Raw genomic sequence first — 22,808 nt, forward strand, 5'->3', positions numbered from 1 at the left:
GAAATTATATATCATATATTCATATTACTGAATTAAATTAACTTTAACTTTGTCAATGTCGTCCAACTAACTAATTAATAAGAAACATATTCCTTCTAGAAGCTTTTTTGTATTATTCAACAAAAGAAAAACACATGATATATTTGAAGGTCAACTATATGGTTTAGTATCTTAATCTATCTCCACTAGTTGAAATATAATTTACTAGTTTATTATTGCAATTATTGGCCTTAAGTAGTTAAGTTACATAATAAAACTGCAAAAGACAAATTGCAAACCAAATTATGATGACAACATTTTCAAAAGCAGGCTTAATCCTATTGGAAATTTCAATATATTAGGTGAAATACGTAAAATATAATATATTAAATTATTTCTTTTCTCCTGAAGACATGCAAACGCTTTTAAAAGTAACGCGTGTATATATGCACTAATAATATATGTATATATATTTAAAAAAAAAAAAAGGTAACATGTGGTATCGACAAGGGAAAAAAAAACAAAATTTTTTTTATAGGTCAAGTTACAATATAATAATATCTTGGGATCCAACCACCTACACTTGTATAAATTATTAATGCTAAACTAATGATATTATTTTAAACCCAAATACAACTAATGCTTCTTTAGGTCATCATGATAATTATCATGGATAAATTCTTGTTAATTAGCCCTCTCCCCTCCTAATCACACACACACTAAATTAATCACACAACATAATGGACGATGAAAAAACGACAGTGCGTTTTGGTGTCCTTGGTTGTGCTCACATCTCCATCAAACTTTGCAAGGCCATACTTAGAGCACCAAATGCCACTCTTCAGGCCATAGGCAGCCGTTCTCTAGAGAAGGCAACTGCCTTCGTGGCCGAGAACGGCCTGCCGGAGGCAGTTAGGGTTTATGGTAACTATGAAGGTGTTCTTGATGATGATCACGTGGATGCTGTGTACATTCCTCTCCCAACAGCTCTGCACGTGACATGGGCAGTAAGAGCTGCTGAGAGAGGAAAGCATATACTTTTGGAGAAACCGGTGGCGATGAACACGGCGGAGCTTGACCGAATTCTTGAGGCTTGTGAGGGTAATGGGGTTCAATTCATGGATGGGACCATGTGGGTGCACCACCCTCGTACGGCTAAAATGAAGGAAGCTTTATCTGATGAACAACGTTTTGGTCAACTCAAATGGGTATGTGTTAATCAATTTTATATATGTATTGTTGTTGATGTTCTTTTTCTTGTGTTTTACAATTTGAGTTACCCTAGATTCACTCATGCATGAAGATACATATATGCCAACATAGAAAGACAAATCCTTATTCCTTTGAAATAAAAAAAGGGGGTAGAAATTCAAGATTTAAATGTAGTTAATTCGAAAACACAAATAGGATTTTGTTTTTGAAACACTATTATCCCATTTGAAGAGTAACTTTCATAATATTCGAAAAAATATTATTAGCTTCCCTTAGGTTCTTGATAATAGAAAGAACAATACCTTGGACTAAAAAATATATCTTCCTTTTTTCTTTTCTTTATCATTTCTTATTTTTCATCTTTAGAAATGTTCAAATAATAATAATCACAAGTGTGTCAACTTTTTGTCCACTTGATTATAAAAATACATTTGATTATGATATATATAAACCTTCTATCTACTTCCTACATTGATAATAAGCCTTTCTTAGTTTTAGAATATTTTAATAGTCTTTGTAAACCCCCTCATTCATTAGATGCCTTCTAGTTTAATCAATCTTAAAATTAAACTTATTTAAACATGCTAAATAATTTTTAATTTAATAATCAATTATGTTAAATATACATTAAAACTAACTATTAATATAAAATACATATTAAAAATAAATTAAAACTATACTTATTTTTATATATAAATATATAGTAATTAATTTAGTGATTGATTTTTATACATAGTATTTTTTTTAAATAATATTTGTATTTTTATTAAAGGTGACTTACAGTTATGAATGGACGGTATAATAGAGACTAAAATGAACAAGATTTAAATTAAATTGCCTTTTAGATACCAAAGTTATGCCTGTACTTTATTAGACAAAATTAGAATTAATATTGATAAAATCGATAAGAATGCTGGCTATTAGTTAAATTAGTTCCTTAATTTTACACACGTGACAACATTTCCATATATTGTGATTAAACAAATTATAGTTTTGTCTTGGTAGGCATAAATTAAGGTTGGCAACATTCCAAATAGAGCCAGTATTAGTTGTGGGGTACTTTTCAATGGGTCTTGAAAAGTTATCTGCCACTTTTTTATATTAGTAGTCATATACTCTCATATTAGTATAAGATGTGAAGATATTGCAACATATTAATAATTTAATTCATTTGCTTTTAAAGTAATTGTGAAATGTATCCAAAAAGACAAGATTGTATTTATTTTTTTTTTTTTGGTTCTTTGGGACAAGATTGTATTTGTATTCATTCTAAATAAGCTTCTTCCTTTATGTTCTGGGCTTTTTTTATTGGGCTTCTGTTGACAAACATTGCACTCATGTTAGTCAGCTTATTGGGCTCAAATTGAACTGAAATGGGCTTACAAATGTGATTAGATTTTGATGTTATAGACTTCACAACCCTCATGCCAAGAAAAAAAAAAGACTTTACAACCCTATTATTCTTTAAAGTTGCAATCAGTACTGCCCCTCCCCAAAAGAAAAAAAAAATTTGTCCAAAAAAAAAAAAAATTCATGATTGTTGTATTTTACCTATTTCCATGCTCAATTTCCCCACATAGTGCTTAAAAAGTCAGCTACATGTTATATTATTGCTTAAGAATTTTAAATATACTGAAATACTAATATTTTAATAATTTTAACAGTTAATTTTAATTATAAAAAATATATAATATATTAATTAAAATTAACTATTAAAATTATTATAATATCAATATTTTTAGATACATTTAAAAAAATTTTTATTATATAAATTAAGTTACGTTAAATTTATTTAAATTCAACTAGGTAATTACTATCAAGAAGTAGTATTTTTATACTTAATGACAAACTATATTCATAAACCAATGAAAAAGTGACACATAAAATATTGTATTAAATTAGTTAAATTTAAATTAAGGTAGAAACTCAGATGTAGTCACTTTATGAAAAATTGATAAAGTTGATAATTGAGAGTGCTTAAATAGTTTGATTTATTTGACTAAATTTTCATCTAACAGCTCTCAATTATCAACTTCACTTCACGTGAAATATCTGCACTTAGTTTTTATCTTAAATTAATACATCAAAATTTACTCGTATATAAAGATGTCTTTGTGTAAAAATAATAACTAAGATATGAATACCTATTAACTAACTGGACTCGGTTTCTATGAATTAGATACACAGTTGTCTGACGTACAATCCCGGACCGGAGTTTCTAAAGCATAGTATCCGTGCAAAGCCGGACCTGGACGGCCTCGGCGCCCTCGGCGACACCGGCTGGTACTGTATACGCGCCATATTATGGGCCATGAACTACCAACTTCCAAATTCAGTGCTCGCTTTTCCCGGAGCCATTCTCAACGAACAAGGTGTAATAATCTCATGCGGCTCATCCTTGCATTGGGAAGATGGAAGATCTGCAACGTTCCATTGCTCCTTCTTATCTTACGTAACCTTTGACGTCACTGCTTTGGGAACCAAAGGATGTCTCCGTCTTCACGATTTCACTCTTCCGTTTGAGGAGAATTTCGGTTATGGAACCTTCTGTGAGGCTTCGGAGATGGATTATGGGAAGATTGAAGCGGGAAGGTGGTGCCCTAAGCCTAATGAGCATGTTGTGGAGACTGAGGTTCCTCAAGAGGTTTTGATGGTTAAAAAATTTGCTGAGTTGGTTTATAATATCAAGTTTTGTGGAGAGAAGCCTCTGAAGGAATGGAGTGTTGTGAGTAGAAAGACTCAAATTGTGTTGGATGCAGTGAAAGAATCTATTCAGAGAAATTATCAGCCTGTTGAAATTAAATAATTGTGAATTATTATTATATTAGATCTTGGAGTAGTAGTATATAATGTATTTAATTTGGTTAAGGACTTTGTTGCGTTGCTGTGAAAGGCTGCTTCATTGTTAATGTTGATTTGAGTTTATTATGTTTAATAGTTAATGAACATGGAAATTTGTTTACAACTGGTTTTTACAAGGTGAAATTATTACACGTTAATTTTTTTTAATTAAAAGAATAAATTACCATTTGTATTAATAAACGATACAGATGTTGACAAATATACTCATATAAGAATAAAATGACAATTATAATCATAGAAGATGGCTTCCGTGTACGTTAAGGTATTCTTGGCACATAGAAACTATCTTCCGTAGATACAATTGTCGTTTTATTCTTATATGGATACATTTGTCAACTTTTATATCTTTCATTAATACAGATAGTAATTTATTCTAATTAAAATTAATGCAATATACCCTTGTGTTTGTGAGCGTCCATCTTGAGTTTTGGAAAGTGTTTTTTCTATCAATTCAACTATGAACTATCACTATAGCAGTTAATTTCAGCCAACAAATATTGAATTGCATTGGTCAAACAAACTTACTCGAACAAAACATAAACCAAAAGAAGAGACGAAAACTACTTCAGATCTTGTTGCAAATGGTCGTTTATTCTCACTTGATGATGCTCCTCTCAACAAATACAATCATAGCAAGCATTCTACTCTTGTGATCCAATTCTTGGTAACACTTATTATCCATTTCTTGAATAAAGTCACGTTTCATAATTGTTGTTTATTAATTTTATAAGAACGATGAGTCTATAATTATTTGTTTGGGTCATTCCTTAGAATGAAGTAGATATATATAATACTAATTATATATTGTGCAAGGTTCAATATTTAGCTCATTACATGTAACTACTGTATATTTTGTTTGCTATGGTTGAAAACAGAAACTCGGGCACCAAATTTTAGTAATTTTGGCTAATATTTAATCGTATAAATATTAAATTATTTTTAATAAATAAATTTTATTAATTTATATATGTAAATTTTAGTAAATATAAATGTAAATTGTATTGATTAATGTGTATAAGTTTTGATAAATATAGGTATAAATTATATATTTTTTGTGTACAAATTTTTATAATTATAGATATAATTTTTCCATAATAATTTTTAATATTTTGTGTTATTTGTGAACGATTTCTCTCGCATGACTTTGGTATATTTTTTAAAACACAAATTTAAAGTATCTGACCAAATGATTCAAACTCAATTCAATAAGAAAATCCAAGTGCTTTACTCAGATAATGGTGGAGAATTTATAAATCAATCAATGCGCGATTTTTTTATGGAAAATGGTCTGATCCATCAGACTTCCTGTCCAAATACACCCCAACAAAATGGTGTGGCTGAGCGGCAAAATCGTAAGTTACTTGAGATGATCCGAGCCATACTTTTTGATGCACAAGCTCCAAAAACTTTTTGGCTTGAAACTATAGCGACCTCTGCCTACTTACTGAATCGCCTGCCTACCCAAGTTCTCCACTACAAAATACCCTTACAAGTCTTGGCTATTCAGACTACAATCCCGTCTATTCTAACCTTACCACCTCGAGTATTTGGATGTTCCGTCTTTGTCCATATCCCCAAAGTCAATAGAACCAAACTTGATCCTTGTGCAGAAAAATGTGTTTTCGTTGGGTATGCTACACACTAAAAGGGGTATAGGTGCTACAATCCAATCACTTGTCGTATTCATGTGACCATGGATTGTGATTTTTTAGAATCCGAATTTTACTTCAGCCGCCAACATGGCATTCAGGGGAGAACAATAATGAACCACCAAGTTGGTTAAATAACCTTTGTTGCCCAGAAACTGTTCAAACAGAGCAAGTAGATGGAGCCACCGAGCATACTTCACTCAACGTAGAAAATAACTCGGTACATACAACCAGTGAGAGTCCTTTTGAGAATGTCAAACAAGAGGTAAGTAATTGTCAATCTGATAATTTACTCCTTGTTTTTAATGAGGCCACTAATAATAACACTATAACATTGGAACATGAAGAGCCAGAGTCCAATACCTTTATTCTTCCTCCAAGAAGAAACAGAGGGATGCCTTTTGATCGGTACTCACCAAAACATGTTTTCCGTAACTCAAGATATCCGATAAGAGTGGATAGAGAAGGAATAACAAATGTTGCAAAGGCTTTTTCCACCAGACTCTTAACAGAAGTTATTCCAAAAACTGTACGAGAAGCCAATGAGAAAGCTGAATGGCAAAAAGCCATGAATACAGAAATGGAAGCTCTAGAGAAGAACAGAATTTGGAAGAAATGTATCTTACCGACAGAAAAAAAGTCAGTTGGGTACAAATGGGTTTTCACCATTAAACACAAGGCAGATGACACTATTAAACGGTACAAGACAAGGTTAATGGCCAAAGGTTATACCCAAATATGAATTTGGTTTTTTATTACAATGATCAGGAAACTGTATGATGCTTTTTCCGTTTGCAATACTTGAATCCCACAGCTATCTGGAGGACAAGGACAATGGAGTTAATTGCTTGTCTCCTTACTTCGTTGCCAATCTCAAAGGGGTTCATTTGCAAGGAGCAGATATAATTAGTGGTCAGAATCTAACTATTGATGGTGGCTTTACTATTAATCCAATGTCGGGTTTGTTTTCAATATCTTAATAAGTTTGAAGACTTTAAACTTGATGTCATATTTCGTGGACTGATTTGTTATTCTTGTTGTGATTGTGTACGGATATGGCAATGTGCAATTGTTTCCATCTAATAGTAAAATAAACAAATGTGTATGTTTGGTAAAGTCCTCAATAAGCTGCAATATAATTTCATAAATTAATATTCTGTCTAAATATATGTACCTGAAGTAAAACTATCCTTCAACATTATTCTTAATTGTTAACCTTATTATAAACTTTTAAGCTAAAAGCATAGTTTTCAATCTATAATTTGCAGCTTGTTATGGATTGGGAATTGTTGGATCTATCTGGAAGTTGCAGACGCTCCCATTCATCATGGTTGACACTTTTGAAGCACTGATCCACCATTTCTTCACTAACTAACTCAAGTTTTGAAGGCTCCCACTTAAAATAAGAGAAGAAAAAGGAAAATAAATCAACATTTAGTTGACAGATATGAAAAGAAATTTAAAACAGAATTATTTCTCTCTATACAAAAAAATGGCATATTATAGGAAACATTTCAAGTGTATTGGGGAGTACTGCTGCACCAATTGTTTTAACTGTTGATTTCAATTAATATATATTATATATATTTTTTATAATTCAGATCAACGGTTAAAATAATTGGAGCACCGGAACTTCCGATGCACTTAAAATATTTCCCATATTATATATATATATATATCCTTAATTACCTTGGGCTTGTTGTCTTTGTCAAAGAGCTTTGCTCTTGAACCCTGTCCGTATGATTCAATTAATTTGAGTGAATTGTAAAATAAAAAGGGAATTATTAGTTAAATAATTAAAAGTTAATTTCATGATCCTTTTTATTTGGACAAAAAATTGTAGTGGTGTTAAAATATTTACCTCAAAGAGATCATAACTAACGGTTCCTCTAATGACATGGCTGGCAATATTATAATCCCGATAAAGACATTCTTCGATATTTTGTATTCGACTTTTTCTTATCTGAAAGACATCAAATTGTAGCATTTTTTTTCAATAATTAATAATTAAAAGAGAAAATTCTACTCTCCTCCCATGTGAGATGCTAAAATGACACTCCTCTCCCCTCTATTTTATAAATATACATTCTTCTCCCTTCTAACTTTTAAAAAACCTCCTCTTTAATCCATTTTAAATTTTTTTGTGTTAACTAATATTAACTTTATCCATTTTTTTTAAAAAATAAATTATTTTTTTAAAAAAATACCCATTAACAAAAGTTTTATTTTTTATCATTAAATTTTTCTTACCAAAATACCCTTTAATAAATTATTCTTTTATTGATTAAATTATACTTTTACCAAAATATTTTTAAAAAATTAATAATTAAATTATTTTTTTCTAAGATACCTACCCTTCAATAATTTTTTAATTATTAAATTATAATTTTACTAAAATTTTTGTTAATAATTATTTTTATATTTACTATTAATTTTTTGATATCAATATATATTATTTTAACATTAAATAAAAAAATTTTACCACTGTTAATATGTATAATAATTAATATATATTGATATTAATAATCTTACTAACAAATTTTATTTAATGTTAAAATAATATATATAAATATCAAAAAATTAATAGTAAAATATAAACAAATTGTTAACGAAAATTTTGGTAAAATTATAATTTAATAATTAAAAAATTATTGAAGGGTATTTTAAAAAAAATAATATAATTATTAAATTTTTTTAAAAATATAATTTAATCAATAAAAGAATAATTTATTAAAGGATATTTTAGTAAGTAAAATTTAATAATAAAAAATAAAATTTTTGTTAATGGATATTTTTTTTTTAAATAATTTTTTTCTTAAAAAATAGATAAAGTTAACATTAGTTAACACAAAAAGTTTAAAATAGATTAAAGATGAGGTTTTTTAAAAGTTAGAAGGGAGAAAAATGTACATTTATAAAATAGAAGGGAATGGAATGTTATTTTAACATTTTACAAGAAAAGAGAATAGAATTTTCTCTAATTAAAAAATTACAACTAACTAATAATATATTTTTTAAGGACTAACATACTTACTAATTTAAGAGTTATTTTGAGACTTATGGGACTTGCTGAACGCATTGAGCTTAATGCATCTGTTATCCACTTTTCTGTTCCATTTTCTAATAATTCATTTTCCTATAAATATAATTAATCATTTAAAATTAAATAATACTTTATTTATTCCAAGATAAAATGTATAAACTTTGTACGTCTAATTAACTTGATGCGTATACTTACCAAAGTATGGATTATATCTTCCACAGTTTCTTTGGAAAAACATTTGTTTATAATCTCCAATCTGTTTTGAGTTGTTGCTCTTCACACTATCAATTCTCAAAGTGCAGAAAATCATAAAAAAAAATTTCTTTTTATACCAATTATTGACTTACCTCATAAAAGAGCTGTTTTTTCTTGCATATGCTTTGTTAGCAAAAGTTTCTATTAACGTGGCAATAGTTGATACATTTGAAGAAGTAACAGCTTGCAGGGCATTTTCCAAAGATTGTAGCCTCTATTACCAAAAATAAATAAATAATTTATGCAAATATCTAATTATATATTATTATAATTATTTTTAAATTTATTAGTTTTTTTTTAAAGATAAATGTTATTTTATTAATATAAAATAAAAGTATTTCCATAAAGAAGTATAAAAAAAATTGGGTATTTCCATTTATCATTAACTGTGACTGAAAGACTAAGAGTTTAGAAAAGAGTAAAGTAAGAGCAAAGAAAATTAGCAGCATCTATCAGCATCTATCATGTATGGCTTACGAGTTCACGCACTAAATTGTTGGCTTCTTTCACTATCTCTGGTGCCGGGTTTATTACCTTCTCAAAAACACACCGATTCCTCGCTTTCCAAGTGCTCAAACACAGCGCCGCTATGAGGAGGGTCTTTTGTCTACCGTCGAATTGAGCCGCTGCCCAGGATAAGACTAGTTGCCACCAATTGAAAAAGGTCTCTTCTTCTCTCATCCATAGGTCAGGGGTTATTAAACTTAGGCTCCATATTATTGAAGACAGGGGGAATTGGAACAAAGGATGAGAAATTGATTCAGCTTTCAACATGCATCGTGGACAAGTGGCAGGAGTGGATGCGAACCGGCTGTGAACTTGTTGCAACCCCGGAAGCTTTTCATGAAAACTTTTCCATAGAAAAACCTTAATTTTATGAGGTAATTTCAATTCCCAAATGTTATTCCAGACTCTGTTGTTCTGTATGTTCTGGGTCTCAATGAAGTAGGAGAATGAAAGAATCCATAAACAATTTTGTATCCTGACCCAACTTCATATATACCAGATTTTGTCCAGCACCAATTAACTTCATCCTCCTCCTCTGTTGGTTTGATTGAAAAAATTTTATTGCATATATCAACTGAAAAATTGACTCAATCAGATTTCTATTCTAGCTTCTATCAGGATTTAGTAACGCACTAATGTAATACACTTGCAGATTTGGCGAGCTTGTGAGTGTATTTTGAGGGACATTAAGGGGCACTGGTGGTGGGAGTCAGGGGTCATGGAAGATGCGAACATTAGTACCAGAGCCTATTTTCCATAACAAGCCTTTCTCGATCACCTTGCGCCCTTCAAGAACACTTCTCCAGCCCCACGACGGTACGCTTCCTATCTCTGCATGTAGAAAATCTGTATATCTAAAATATTTAGCTTTGAGCATTCTTGATAGAGTAAAATTAGGGTATTTCATTAGACGTCAACATTGCTTGCCCAATAACGCCAAATTTTGCGCCTTTAGGTCTTTGATCCCCAACCCTCCATCTTTCTTCGGTCTCGTCATTGTGTCCCATTTAATCCAAACCATTCTTCGTTCTATGCCTTTTTGACCCCACCAAAATTGCGAGAGCATGCTATGAATCTCACTCAACAGCGTGTCCGGGAGCTTGAAACAAGAGAGTGTATAAATAGGAATCGCCTCCCCCACCGCTCTCAATAGCGTGTGCCTGCCACCTGATGACAATAGACTTCTTTTCCAACCCATAATCATCTTCTGAACTTTATCCTTGATAGCTCCAAAGGTTGCTTTATTTTATTTTTGAACTATAGAGGGCAGTCCCAGGTATTTGTCTTGTGCTCCGATAAGTTCAATATTTAGTGTCTGAGCAACTGTTAGTCTTGTATTCTGAGGTGTGTTGTGACTGAAAAAGATAGCCAGCTTATTCAAATTGACTTTTTGCCCACTGAAACCCTCATAAATCTCTAACAATTCTAGAATACTTTGACTTGTATTAGGTGCGCTCTTGCAAAAAAGGATTGAATCATCAGCAAACAAAAGGTGATTAACTGTTTGGCATCTCCGATTAACTTGAACTCCTTGAATTAATCTGTTTTGCTCTTCCTTGTGTAGTAAGAAGGAAAGCCCTTCTGCACAAAAAAAGAAAGAGATATGGAGATAAGGGGTCACCCTGTCGGATGCCCCTATTTGGCCTAAAATAGCCAAAAGGTTGACCTTCCACAACGACAAAGTAAGAAACAGTCGTTACCAATTCCTTAGTCCAGTTAATCCATTTAGCATCAAAGCCCAGCTTATCCATAATATACCATAAGAAATGCCATTCAACCTTATCATAAGCCTTGCTCATGTCTAGTTTAATAGCCATCTCATATTCTGCTCTACTTCTCTTATTTTTCAAATAGTGCATACGTGGGCAATTCGAATATTATCTTAAATGAGTCTACCTTTGAGAAATGCACTCTGATTTGGACTTATAATTTTATTCATAATACCTTGTAATCGGTGCACCATAACTTTAGAAATAATTTTATACATAACTGAAGACAAACTGATCGGTCGTACCTGAGTCATGTCACTGGCATCTGGCACCTTTGGAATCAAACAAATTTGAGTATGATTGAAACTTTTTAGAAAATTTCCACTGTGAAAGAAACTTCTCACTGCCTTAAAAACGTCACCTCCAACTATATCCCAGAAAAAGTGAAAAAACTTAGCTGTAAACCCGTCATCACCAGGAGCACTCTGAGCATGAACACTAAATGTAACTCTTTTGACCTCGTCCATAGTTACTGGCCTTTGGAGCCTACGGTTCATGGAAGCTGTAACCTTAGGCTCCAAATCCTCTAAGTATGGATTCAGATCAGCCGAACAAGAAGAAATAAAAATATCGCAAAAGTAGTCTTTAGCTACCTTTGTAATATCATCCGGTTTCGATGCAATCTCATTGTCTCTCCCCACTAATCTCCAAGTTCTGTTCCTTCGCATCCTTGATTGAAATTTCTGATGAAAGAATCTAGTGTTCTGATCTCCTTCTTTTAGCCACTTGACTCTAGATTTTTCTCGCCAATAGCTCTCTTCTTTCAAATATGCCAGCTCCAACTTCTCCTCCAAACAGGTAACCTCCTTTCCCCCATTGATTTCAGCCACCCGCAACTCCTCTAGTTTAGCTTGAAGGTCCTCAATTTCTTTCCGAGAGTTTGCTTTGTGAGTTTTCTATCATTGAACTAGTCTATATCTACAAACTTTCAACTTTTGGGCCAAGGAGAACATAACCGAGCTTACAACCTCCATTCTCCACACTTCACTGACAATTCTCTTGACATCCTCTTCTCCACACCAACGTTCCTGGTATTTAAACCGCCTTTTACTATGCCAGGATTGAGGTTCGGTTTCCATCAAAATTGGAGCATGATCCGAGCCTGACTCTGTGAGCCTGTGCACCACTGCATTCGGAAACTTCAACTTCCATTCCATCCCAACTAAATAGCGGTCAAGCCTCTCCTTCACCAAATCCTCTCCTTGTCTTCAATTTGTCCACGTGAAAGGGCGCCCCACCATTCCAATATCCACTAATTCGTTACTATCAATAAAATTAGTGAATGTTGCAATGGTGGTTGCTGATTTTTTGCCTCCATCCTCCTTTTTCGTTGGCTTGTTATAGCATTAAAATCACCTGCTATTACCACTTTTTCTTCCAGGTGTTGGCTTATTGTTGTAAGCTCCTCAAACTGTAAGGATCGAATTTGTTCTGAACAACTCAAATGGACACCAATGAACGCCCATACCTCACTGCTTCTGACTTCCTTAATTTCGGCTGACACAAAGAATTCTCCACTGCTAATAATTTGAACACAGATGCTGTCCTTCCAAGCTAGCACAAGTCCTCCTGCCACTCCTGCCAGGTTAACAATATGCCAATTTTTGTAGCTGCATACCTGAAGTTTTGCTTCCACCTGACGAGATTGATTCTTTGTTTCACTTATAAACACAATCTCGGGGGAGTGGAATTTACAGATCCCTTTTAAGGTGTGAATTGTCAGGGGTCTCCCCAAACCCCAACAATTCAAAACTATAGTTCTCATGGCGCCTTGGGTGTCATTTGTAGGCTGGCACCCTCCACCATCTGTTCAACTGCATTTTCATCCTCTGTTCTTGCTTTCTTTGTAGATCCTTCAGCTATACCACTCATCAACCTTCTTTTAGGTTCACTTTTAGTATCTGACTTTGCAGCACCTTTTCTTGCTAACCTTTTCCACTTCCTACCTTTCTCTGTGGTGAGACACTGCCCAATAGCAAATTGCATAAGCTGCCCTTCATCCTCCTTGGTATTGGACTGACCAGCTATGATAACCTCCATGCATTCTGTTCTAGAATTGGTTGATTGAGGTGACTCAGGTGCTGCCCTGTTACCAGTGTCTTGTGATTTCAAACTTTGTTTCCCTTCTTGCATTGACATCCCTACAAATTCTTCCAATAAGCAGTTTGAGACCGGTTTTTTCTTACGTTGAGTGGCCTTATTCTGATTTTGGGTTGAGTTATTGAATGTTCTTTCTCCTTCAGAGTAGATTCACGTTCCCACTTGGCTGGCTTTAGCCCATTCGCCAATGTCATCCTCTTTTACCATATCACTCTCTGTGTCCTTCAGTAGATCATGGCAGTTTTTCACCTCGTGCCCCAATTTTGCGCAATAGGTACAGAACTTTTCAAGTCTCTCATAGCGCAGTACCACTTCTACCTCCTTTTTATTAGGTCCTGCCACTATTAACTGATCTCTCACTTGCCTGGCAGCATCAATATTGATTTTGGCCTTCACAATCCTAGTTTCTCTGCCTCGCATCTGAAATTTACCTACCTCCAACACTGTGCCCAGTTTCTCTCCCAATTTACGTCAAACTTCGAGAGTTTTAAACGATTCTGGAAAATCCCAAAATTGAACCCAAACTGGAAAATTGGAAATAATCTCTTCATCATAGTTCTGATCTTCCTTCCATCTCTTGACATTGAGCACATAATCTTTGAATAGCCATAGAGAACCACGTTCAATACGCAAGACATCCACTTCTTTATTAAAAAAGAATTGGAAGGAATTATCCCCTTTGTCACTCACACTAAATCCTTCCAGGTTTTCCCATATAGCCTTTAAAACATTCTCCATGGTTCCAACTGAGAAGGTTTTGGAAGCAAAGAGTCTGCCATAGAGACTATTGGAGCAAGCGTTAATACCTTCTGATATGTCTGCCTCTTCCAATAGAATCACATTCCTACCTCCTTTCCGGTTGTCTTCCTCAGTCCAATCTTCATCCTTCGTTGTCTCAGCCATTCAGATTACGAAAACTTGTATTGAGATTTAATTGACATTGACAATGTAGCCTTGACGACAGTAGGAACTCCGTTAAAAAATCCTAACAGAACACTAAAAAATCCTAATAGAGCAATTTAAAAGAGTACGTACTCCTCGTACTCTCAGAGTCTAATTATATGAAGGGAATTATCTATTTCCCTCTTAATTCTCTCTAATCCTCTTTGTTTGATTAATTCTTTCTATATTCAATTTCTTTCTCCAACAACGGTGCTTTTATTGACCACTCTATCTAATTTTTGGAATGGTTTGATGGACTCAAACATCACCCAAACTATCAGTGTGAGTGAGTATTACGACAAATTCACAGCTTACGCAAATCGTGTTCGTATGAAGAAGACTCAACAGAATCAGAATTTTAAATCTCAGATCTAGAAATCCAATCAAAATTTCAAGGTACAGTTCCAGCATCACCGCCATGGCGTTGGACAATGATGATGCTTATAGCACCACTCGGGGCAACGGTGATGGCGATGGGGAACTCACGGGCATAAGCAGGTCTGAGGACGGCGCCGTCGCGAAGGGAAAGGTGGAGGACGAGGATCTATCGGATCGGAAACTCGACACCAAAGCTGCGTTGCTGGTTCACAAACGCGGCGATCGTAGGTGGAGCAGTTGCGAGAAAGAACGCGACGAACGACGAGGTGGTAGCGCAGCGTAGAGGACGATGCTGCCGTGAAGGGGAGGCAGAGAACGTTTGCGAAAGCAACGGTGTCGAACGCAGATCTTCGGGCAAGAGCGGCGATGATGCGGAGGCCACCACCACTACCTTCTTATATGTCTGCCTCTTCCAATAGAATCACATTCCTACCTCCTTTCCATTTGTCTTCCTCGATTCGATCTTCATCCCTAGTTGTCTCAGGCATGCAGATTACGTAAACTTGTATTGAGATTTAATTGACGTTAACAATGTAGCCTTAACGACAGTAGAAATTCTATTAAAAAATCCTAACAGAGCAATTTAAAAGAGTACGTACTCCTCGTACTCTCAGAGTCTCTCACGTGGCTTTCAAACTTACTAGTTAAAGATATTCATCCAAATATATGAATTTAATTAGATGAAAATGTAAAGTAGTTGTTACGAGTAAAATATTGGCCAAGCTCAATTAGTATAGTTTCATTTACTATAAATAGAGATAGTAAAAATATAATAGGAAAGAAAGTAATTTGTATTTTTTTTTTTGGAATTCAATGAAGGAAATTATCTCTTTTCCTCTTAATTCTCTCTAGAATAAAGTATCGTTTTTGTGTAAGTATCAAAGTTGTCCCTAACATTTGAATCATACTATTTAAGTCCCTAACGTTTCAAAATTGACTCAATGTTGTCCTGCCGTTAGGAATCTATTAACGGAATTGACGGTGGGACAAAATTGAGACGATTTTGAAACGTTAGGGACTTAAATAGAACGAACACGTTGGGGACAAAAATGATACATAGAAATAAATTTTAATTTTATCCTTCAATAATATTATTTTTTACAGTACATAGTTATTCAATTATTTTTCAATCACATCTAAGTAAATTACACTTAATCACATTAATTTTATTCTAAATAAATTTATTTTTTTTATAATTTTACTCTTAAAAATTTTTACTCATCATAAAATATTTGTAAAATGACTAGTACATAAACTTGTTAGGGAACAAAAATAATACCTATACAATAAAGTAATGTGATTCTAGTCATTTTACAAACATTTCATGATGAGTAAAAATTTTTAAGAGTAAAATTATAAAAAAATAAATTTATTTAGAATCAAAGTAATGTGATTAAGTGTAATTTACTTAAATGTGATTAAAAAATAATTGAATAACTATGTACCGTAAAAGATTGATATTAGTGAAGGATAAAATTAAAATTTAATTTTATGTATCGTTTTTGTCCCCCAACGTTTTTGTCTTATTTAAGTCCTTAACGTTTCAAAATCTTTTCAATTTTGTCCCGCTGTCAATTTCGTTAACAGATTCTTAACGGCAGGACAACATTGAGTCAATTTTGAAACGTTAGGAATTTAAATAGGACGATTCAAACGTTAGGGACAACTTTGAGACTTACCCCAAACGTTGAGGACAAAAACAATACTTTACTCTTCTCTCTAATCCTCTCTGTTTGATTAATTCTTTCTATATTCAATTTCTTTCTCCAACAGTAGTCTTAAGAACAATTTATTAAAATTAAAGTCATAAATAAATCTAACAAAAGTGGATTCAAAAAACATCATCAAAAATAAAAATGGTGAAAGTTTTACCATTGAAGGGATGAAATGAGTGGCTAAACCACATGCTAGCATTTCTGCTCCCTTCAAACGTGTGCCAGTTAACCCCAAGTATTCCCCTGCATAAATAAGGTATTAATTTTAAAATGATTAAGTTTGATCAAGTTAGATAATCCAACCCTATTTATATGTTTAATTTTTTTAAGGGTAAAATACTAAATTGGTCCCCTAAGTTTGGGTAATTCTGTTTTAGTCCTTAAGGTTTAAAGTATTCTATTTGAATCCAAAAAAGTTTCATTTAGCATCAATTTAGTCTCACAGTGAGGTCAAAATTAAATAATTAACAAGATGTCCTACATAACAACAGTTCAAGAACAAAATCGATAATTTGGAGAACAAGTACAAGCTCTAGAGGTACAAAATCAACCATTGATGCATCAATACATTTATTTATCATTTTCTTTAGTTTTATAGAAAATATTTTATTTATATTATAAAAAAATAATAAATAAATGTATTGATGTATCAATAGTTGATTTTATACCTCTGGAGCTTGTACTTGTTCTCCAGATTATCGATTTTGTTCTTGTACTGTTGTTATGTAGGACATTTTGTTAATTATTTAATTTTGATCTCACTGTGAGACTAAATTGATGCTAAATGAAACTTTTTTGAATTCAAATAGAATACTTTAAACCTTAAGGACCAAAACAGAATTACACCCAAACCTAGAGGACCAATTTAGTACTTTACCTTTTTTTTAAGATATAGTTTCTTTTCTCCAACCGTTAAATAACATTTAATTATAATGGTTTTTTTAATAAATAATAATTTTAATATTTACCGTTTTATACAAAAATACAACTATTTAGTATTTTATATATTATTTCTCATTTTTGCAGTCAGTGTATTATTCTCCAATTTCACAGTCTCTAATATTTATATGAGTAATGGTATATATAATCAATAAAATTTATTATTTTGATTAATATTTAACTAATAAAAATATTTTTAAAACCCTAAATCTTAAATTTTAATAGTATAAAAATAAAATATTAACTATTATCGATAAAAAATATTGGTCTCTTGATATTTTTCTTTGATTAAGAAATTTATCAAAAATATTATTTGTACATTAAAATCACATTATTATATTTGTATATAAATATATGTGTAGTTTAATTTATTTTTAATATATATTTATATTTTAACATATATTTTATATTAATGACTGATTTTAGTGACTAATTTTAATGTACAAAAATGTACCGAAATAACCAGGAAGCCTAGAAAGGAAGTAACTTGCACCGGCATCCGGAAAATGTCCTATATGTACCTCTGGCATAGCAAATATCTACAAATAATTCATTTACAATATAAATAATTATATATATATATATATATATATATATATATATATTGAATAATGAAAACTTTGATTTAGTAGAAGCGAAGAAAAGCATACAGCATTTTCAGTGATAATCCTAAAGGTTGCGTTCATGGACAGAGTTGCTCCTCCTCCCATGGCCACTCCATCAATCAGACACACCTTAATTGTTATTATCATTAGAAACAATGATAGCCAATTTTAATTGTTTAATATACCTAATAAATAAACAAGAGTTTTGCTATGCTGTATTTTAATGGTATTGATTAATCCATATCATAAAAAAAATACTTTAATATTTTTAATATATTCAATGTATTAAAAACTAAAAACGTAAAAAAGTATTTTTATAATAAATAATATTAAAACATTTTTTCAATAATATACTTAATCAATTTTTTTACCGCACATGTATATGATAGCAAAACCCATAAAACAAAAATGATGAAATTTATTAAGGAACAAGTAGTGTAGTATTAACTATTAACTATATAACTCACCACGTGCTTTTTGTAGGTCGCTACCAAGTGATTTAGAGTGAGTGCTTTCCTATAGAATATTAGAGGATAGGTCCAATGTCCTGGTTTCATATATAGATCATGAGATTAAATTAATGTAATGGTTTCATAAAGCATTATTGTATATTGGCTTAACACTCATTCAATATAAGATAATTATTAATTTCTTCCACCATAACCAATTTGAGTTGTTGGTCAGGGGTCAGCTTATTCGTTATTATCACCATAACCAATTTTGTGTTTATATGAACAACTTAGTCCAATAATAACTAGTATAACCATTTAATTTATACGATTTACCTGTTAATGAACATGTAACTGTTGCTAATACATCGCCGCCGGAACAAAAAGCTTTCGCATTACCCTATTTAACACAAACATATAAGATTTTGTAATTTCATTTTTATATCAGAGTACAAATTTGAATTAGGTCCATTATAATATTTTTTTTAATTCAAAATATAAACTTGCATTTAATCCCCCTAAATTCATCAGAAGACTATAAAACATTCCTGCTTTCTACCTTCAATATAACAAGCTTGACCGAAGAGTCGTTCTCATATAATCTCAAACTCCTTAAAAGTTGAGAAACCTGCAAAACACCGCAAAATTCTAAACTAATAGACATATAAATGATTATATATTTCCTTTCACAAAACTAATTGATCCCTTAATATACTGGAAGCTCCAATTGAAGACTTAATTGTGTAATATTAAAAAGAACAGAATTAATTTTAATATGAACTACACTTATACCATTTCATGGTTAAGACTATTTAGTTTGCTAGGCCTGTTTAGCATCACCACCTTTACACAAGAGTTTCCTGTGATTATAAGCACCTGTAAAGAGGCATATAATAATATAATTAATTTGAAAAATATAATAGCCACAATATTTTAATTCTTTTATAAGGCAGGTAGAGCAATTAGCTAAAGATTTAAGTAGATAATATTCCGTTCGTTAATCTCATTTGAGATAGGTGTCTCTTATATTTGTTTATGGATTTTATGAGCATGTTTTTAATTTCTAGTATTTGGAATAATGATGATTATCATGTTTTAGAATTTTTTTTTTGTTACGATAAAATGTTCTTATATGATAGTATACTTAGGGTAAAGTATAAATATACTCTTTATTCCTAAAGGTTTTGTAAACATTTTTCAAAATATTTTTAACATTTAATTTGATTTTATTTAATCTAATATTTTAATAAAATTATTTATCTTTTTGTTAAAATTTTTTATGGTCAAAATTATTTATTTTTACCAAAGTTATTACTCTTATTTATAACTATCAATTATCATCCTTCTCATCATTTGTTAACATCACTACCGTCCTTCTCTCAACCCACGGTTCTAGATGAAGGAGGATAAAAAAAAAATTTGAGGATGATGATTATTAGGTGTAAATAGAAATATTTTTAAAAAAATTAATTTGAGTATCAAAAAGTTTAATATAGAAATAAAATTGAAATCTATATATTTCAAACATTAAGAATGAAAATAAATTAAATTAAATATTAAAATATTTTTAAATTTATACAAATTTTAAGGATAAAAAATATAGTTTAAAGTTTGCTCAATACTTAACATAGTTATTGTTTGGAGAATAATGCTAGATGAAGAATGATATTTTATTTATGGGTTAAGTATTGTTTTCGTCTCTAACGTCTTGGGTCAAAATCAAAATCGTCCCCAACTTTTTTTCGTTATTAAAATCATCCTCAACGTTCAAAAACACTTTAAAATCATCATTTCCCGAATTCTTAGACCAAAATACCCTCATCATCATTAAAAAAAAAAAAACACGAGAGGGGGCAGGGGAGAGGTGAGAAGGGAAAAGGGGAAGGGTGAGGGGGCAGGGGAGAAGGGAGGGGGGAGGGGGGACGGTGCCGGCGAAGGCGGAAAGGGGAAAGGACGCGTGTGGGGGGGGGGGAGGGGAAAGGACGCGGGGTGGGATGGGGGGAGGGGGAAAGGGGGAAAGGGGGAAGGGGGACGGCGGCGGCGAAGTTTGGAGCCGCTGTCGCCGTCGTCGTGGCCGTCGCCGTTGGGGATCGCGAGAGAGAGAGGAGACGCGAGCCACTGCCGCCGCCTCATCTGCATCGCTTTCTGCTTCTGCATCTTGTTTCTGCTTTCTTGCTTTCTTGTTTTTTTGTTTCTGCTTTCTTGCTTTCTGTTTTTGCTTTTTAGTTTGGTGTTGTTTGGTGTTGTTGCTGTTGTTTGGTGTTCTTGGTGTTGGTGTTGGTGGTGGTGTTTGTGTTGGTTGGTGTTGGTGGTGGTGTTTGTGGTGCTGGTGGTGGTAATGTTGGTGGCAGTGGAGGACTGGAGGTGGTGGGGGGAGAAAGGTGAAGAGGAGAATGATAATGATAAGGGTATTTTTAAAGCATTTCTGAACGTTGAGGATGATTTTAATAACGAAAAAAAGTCGGGGACGATTTTAATTTTGACTCAAGATGTTAGGGACGAAAACAATATTTAACCATTTATTTATTTATTTATTTTGGGTGGGGTGGGGGAAGGGGGTTGTTTTGGTTTAAACATGGACACTAGTACTAGAAGAGAGAGATGTATAATTAATTTGTGATAGAAAACAAATAATTGAGTTTGGTAAAATTTAAATTTAAATTTAGAATTTGAGTTATTTAATTTTAAAATTAGGTTTATATTTTACCTTTTACTATAGGAATAATTACAATTGTAATAAATTTCAATTAAGGTGCTGATTATTCACAGATAAAAATTTAGGTGCAATCGACTTTATGTGAAGTTGATAGTTGAGAGCCGTTAGATGAAATTATCAACTTCACGTGAAGTCAACTGTACCTGAGTTTCCACCTTATTCACAACTATTTCATAAAGTTTTCAGAAGGAAGAAAGATCGAGTATTAAAACCTGGTTTTCTCTGTCATGGGGCGGAAAAACTAGAGCCATGGTTTTGCAATGCAATTATAATATAATGCTTAGAGATACAAATACAATTCTGGAAGAGAGAGATGATAAAAGTTCAAGCATAGATATAAGTTGCTATATATAGCCAAAACAATAGAATAGCCAAGAGAATCTATAGATGGGATGAACCGATCGATATTATTCAAACAAAATAAATGTTTAACAAACCTTTCAAATTTCAATTAAGATGTGGACCATCATTCATGATAGGACAAAAATGTGAAAAGAAAAAAAAACAATCATACAATATCAATAATAATTTTAGGAAAACAAAACAAAATTAAAATTTATTTTATTTAATATTCATTAATTATTATAATAATTAATAAATATTAAATAAAATAAATTATGACTGATTTTAGCTAAAAAAAATTTATTATTAAACATTTTCACAACATCAAAAACAAACTATCTATCAATAACCTCTATAGAGTTAAATAAGAATTTCATATAGTTATGCTTTATTTGGTTTTCAAAAGTTTGTGGGTGTTTTAATTTTATAATCAAAAAAGGAGTTTTTTTTTTAAAGGTTGGTTAATTGTATGTTTTTACAATTAGAAACCCTAATATAATTGTTAGAAATTTAATTATTAGTGTTATCTTCTTCTATCAGCTTAAACTTTTGGGATGAATGGTTTCATGACATGGTATCACTTGAAAGGAAATGTTAGAGATATAACTATTAGTGTTACTTTCTCCTATCAGCTTAAACTTTTGGGATGATTGGTTTCATGACAATAATTTTATACAATATTTTGTTTAGTTCTCACACTTATCTCTAACTATACTACTATAGTCATTTTAGATTTTAAAATAATTTCATCAAATACTATTATTTATAGTTCATGCTTATTGTAAACAAATTTTAATTTATTTGGTTTTATAATATAATTACTATAATATTTAAACAAATAATATATATACAAAAAATTAGTTATTTATATAAAATATGTATTAAAAATATATAATATATAAAAATATAATAATTAATTTGATGATTAATTTTTAGTGTATATGATAAAAGTTTTGTTAAAAGTTAACTTTTGAAAACTAAGAGCAATAATCAAACCTACCCTAAAAAAGAAGACCCTAAATCATATATTGAAATTGCAATTTTTTCTATACAACATTAAATCTTTCTATGACTTTATAAGCTAGGACGGAGCTAGCTCCTTAACTTCGAATTACTTTAGGATGGCTACTAACATTTTATTATTTGACAATAATGGCTAAAATCTTGGCCATCCATTAAATTCAGATCCATTATTGGTCTCTATACAACACAACTTTCACAAATTATAGAAACTTCATTTCACTTCATGATCATCGATAGCTCATTGAACACATTTAGTTAATATCAGTTAGCTTATGACTCAACCGATTAGTTAGCTTATGGGTAATGTTAGGGAGACAAAAAAA

At 31.7% G+C, this 22,808-nt stretch overlaps 2 protein-coding genes across 2 annotated transcripts; one reads left to right on the top strand and one right to left on the bottom strand.

Annotated features, from left to right (window-relative positions):
• Window positions 1-590: 590 nt before the first annotated feature.
• On the top strand, window positions 591-4,156 carry LOC107644692 (putative oxidoreductase At4g09670). The gene is made up of 2 exons (XM_016348619.3): window positions 591-1,187; window positions 3,371-4,156. The coding sequence occupies exons 1-2, from the start codon at window positions 720-722 to the stop codon at window positions 3,995-3,997; spliced, it is 1,095 nt and encodes a 364-aa protein (XP_016204105.1). The 5' UTR covers window positions 591-719; the 3' UTR covers window positions 3,998-4,156.
• Window positions 4,157-6,957: 2,801 nt separating this feature from the next.
• LOC148566332 (putative 3-hydroxyisobutyryl-CoA hydrolase 3) lies at window positions 6,958-21,371 on the bottom strand. The gene is made up of 14 exons (XM_088487508.1): window positions 21,333-21,371; window positions 19,197-19,280; window positions 18,964-19,032; window positions 18,741-18,804; window positions 18,423-18,502; window positions 18,001-18,084; window positions 17,805-17,889; window positions 16,569-16,654; window positions 9,093-9,214; window positions 8,941-9,001; window positions 8,737-8,838; window positions 7,564-7,665; window positions 7,392-7,433; window positions 6,958-7,098 (listed from the first exon to the last, which is right to left on the bottom strand). The coding sequence occupies exons 1-14, from the start codon at window positions 21,369-21,371 to the stop codon at window positions 6,958-6,960; spliced, it is 1,161 nt and encodes a 386-aa protein (XP_088343634.1).
• Window positions 21,372-22,808: the final 1,437 nt, after the last annotated feature.

The sequence above is a fragment of the Arachis ipaensis genome, chromosome B5 (assembly GCF_059453495.1).
Source record: "Arachis ipaensis isolate K30076 ecotype BB chromosome B5, ASM5945349v1, whole genome shotgun sequence".
In the NCBI taxonomy this organism is placed as follows: Eukaryota; Viridiplantae; Streptophyta; class Magnoliopsida; order Fabales; family Fabaceae; genus Arachis; species Arachis ipaensis.

What these genes read in the sequence shown, in the direction of transcription:
- LOC107644692 (XM_016348619.3), top strand. Translation starts at nt 720, where the DNA reads ATGGACGATGAAAAAACGACAGTGCGTTTTGGTGTCCTTGGTTGTGCT. An exon ending in GTTTTGGTCAACTCAAATGG is followed by an intron (nt 1,188 to 3,370) that starts GTATGTGTTAAT and finishes TCTATGAATTAG; the next exon opens with ATACACAGTTGTCTGACGTA.
- LOC148566332 (XM_088487508.1), bottom strand. Translation starts at nt 21,371, where the DNA reads ATGGCTCTAGTTTTTCCGCCCCATGACAGAGAAAACCAG. An exon ending in AAGATATAATCCATACTTTG is followed by an intron (nt 8,839 to 8,940) that starts GTAAGTATACGC and finishes TTATATTTATAG; the next exon opens with GAAAATGAATTATTAGAAAA. An exon ending in TCAAAATAACTCTTAAATTA is followed by an intron (nt 7,666 to 8,736) that starts GTAAGTATGTTA and finishes GATGTCTTTCAG; the next exon opens with ATAAGAAAAAGTCGAATACA.